The sequence below is a fragment of the Caenorhabditis remanei genome, chromosome II (assembly GCF_010183535.1).
Source record: "Caenorhabditis remanei strain PX506 chromosome II, whole genome shotgun sequence".
Classification (NCBI taxonomy): Eukaryota; Metazoa; Nematoda; class Chromadorea; order Rhabditida; family Rhabditidae; genus Caenorhabditis; species Caenorhabditis remanei.
In genome coordinates this window covers 19563508-19565218 of record NC_071329.1, presented here as the reverse complement: position 1 = coordinate 19565218, position 1711 = coordinate 19563508, and the positions used below count along the sequence as shown (strand labels likewise).

Below are 1711 nucleotides of genomic sequence, written 5' to 3'. Positions count from 1 at the left end.
AACAATTATCTTCTCTCTCTTTTTCTATTTCTCCTCCCCGAATAGCCCCCCCCTCCGTCATCTTACTAGTTTACACCCCCCCTCTTTAGTACCTCCGCCCCGTGTGTCCATTTTGCCAACCTACTTCTTCTTTTCTAACTTTTTATTTATTTTTCTCTGTTCTTTTGTAGTACCGGCCCGGTCTCTGTCTCACTTAATTGTCACATTGTCATGACAGGATTCTGGAGACATTTTGAATTTGGAACAGGAATCTGGAACCTTAGGAGAGAGACATCAGTTGGAAATGAAATTTCTTGAAAAAGTGTAAATAGGCTATCTGGCGTGCCTCTGGCGCCTTATTTTATTTTTTCCAAAATTATTTATCAGTTTTGGTCATTTTACACCTAAAAATCAATAAAAAACCACGATTTTCTCTAAAAATTGTCTAAAATCCGCTGAAAATTGAGAATTTAAACGATTTTCAGAGATTTTCCACCCTAAAAAATCTATCGAAAACCACGATTTTCAGCCAATTTCAGCCAATTCTAGACATTTTCCACTTAACAATCTGGGGCACCTCTGACGAGTTTAATATTATATTTCCCACTTTTCGCCACGTTATTGTTTGCATTTTTTAGAAAAAAAATCTGTGCCTATCGCGCTTTTGACGTTTTATTTCAGCCCTATCCGTTTAAGTTTTCCAGTTCCAAAACTATGCCTAGCACAACTTTTTGATGATTTTTCTACTTAAAAACCATGTAAATCGTAAAATTATACTGTTTTTTTAAATTTTTGACTAGTTTCCTGTATCTGTAATCTTCCGTCACCTTTTTGTTCCATTCTTCCTCGTCCTTTTCTTACTTTTTGTGCCCACCGTCTCAGTATTTCCAACGCCAACACCATCATCATCATTGTCATTATATTCAGAAGCGCTTTCCTCGAAGAAGTGAAAAAAAAAGAAGACGCGGCTAAGACGGCTAACAAATCTATCCGTCTGCAACAATTACCCTCCCCCCCCCTTTCTACTAGATACATATATACTTTTGATCGGTGAGGCAAAAGGAAATTTAAAATTTTGCCATCAAAATGACATCGTCCCCACAACTACTCCAACGGCGACGATATCACTCTCAAAATCCACACCGATTCTCACAAATATCGAATAAAGATGGTGTGTGCATTATATCGATCAAAGCGGCGTCGATGGATTCTGATGAGATTCAGAAGACGTCACCATCGTCCGGAACGTCGTCACCGATTAAAGGGATATTCAGAAGACAGAGTCGACCGATGCGGAAGAGTGCCAAGGCACTGTTCCAGCAGTTTGGTATGGGGAAAACAGGCATTTTGACAAGGTGAGTTTTGTATTAGTTCAGCACAGTTCTTACAACTGCGCTCCACCGGAATGACCTTGAAAATGTCCTTATCTTTGAGTCTCTCAATTTCGCGCACAATTTGCTTCGTTTTCGGTAAAGCGCGGTTGTAAGAAGCGTGCGTTACAAAGTATGAACACTATGTCCTCTGGCAATTTGTGATTTCCTGTTTTCTAAAATTTAGACCCACTTTTGTAGCTCAACTCATCAGAAATTTCATGAGAGATCTACTTATGTGAGCCTGTTTGTGCAAAAATTGTTTACCGCGACGCAACACCTTGAAATTGTTTAATCTTCAAAAAAAAATTAAAGCTATCCCATTTCATAGCAACCGTAGTCCTAAAAAAGTCGTGACCGCT

The 1711-nt window shown here is 39.0% G+C and overlaps 1 protein-coding gene across 1 annotated transcript; it reads left to right on the top strand.

Moving 5' to 3' along the window:
- Window positions 1-1065: 1065 nt before the first annotated feature.
- On the top strand, window positions 1066-1338 carry GCK72_008058 (uncharacterized protein; the record flags this gene model as incomplete). Its single annotated transcript, XM_053726619.1, has 1 exon — window positions 1066-1338. The coding sequence occupies one exon, from the start codon at window positions 1066-1068 to the stop codon at window positions 1336-1338; it is 273 nt and encodes a 90-aa protein (XP_053590813.1).
- Between the last annotated feature and the right edge of the window lie 373 nt (window positions 1339-1711).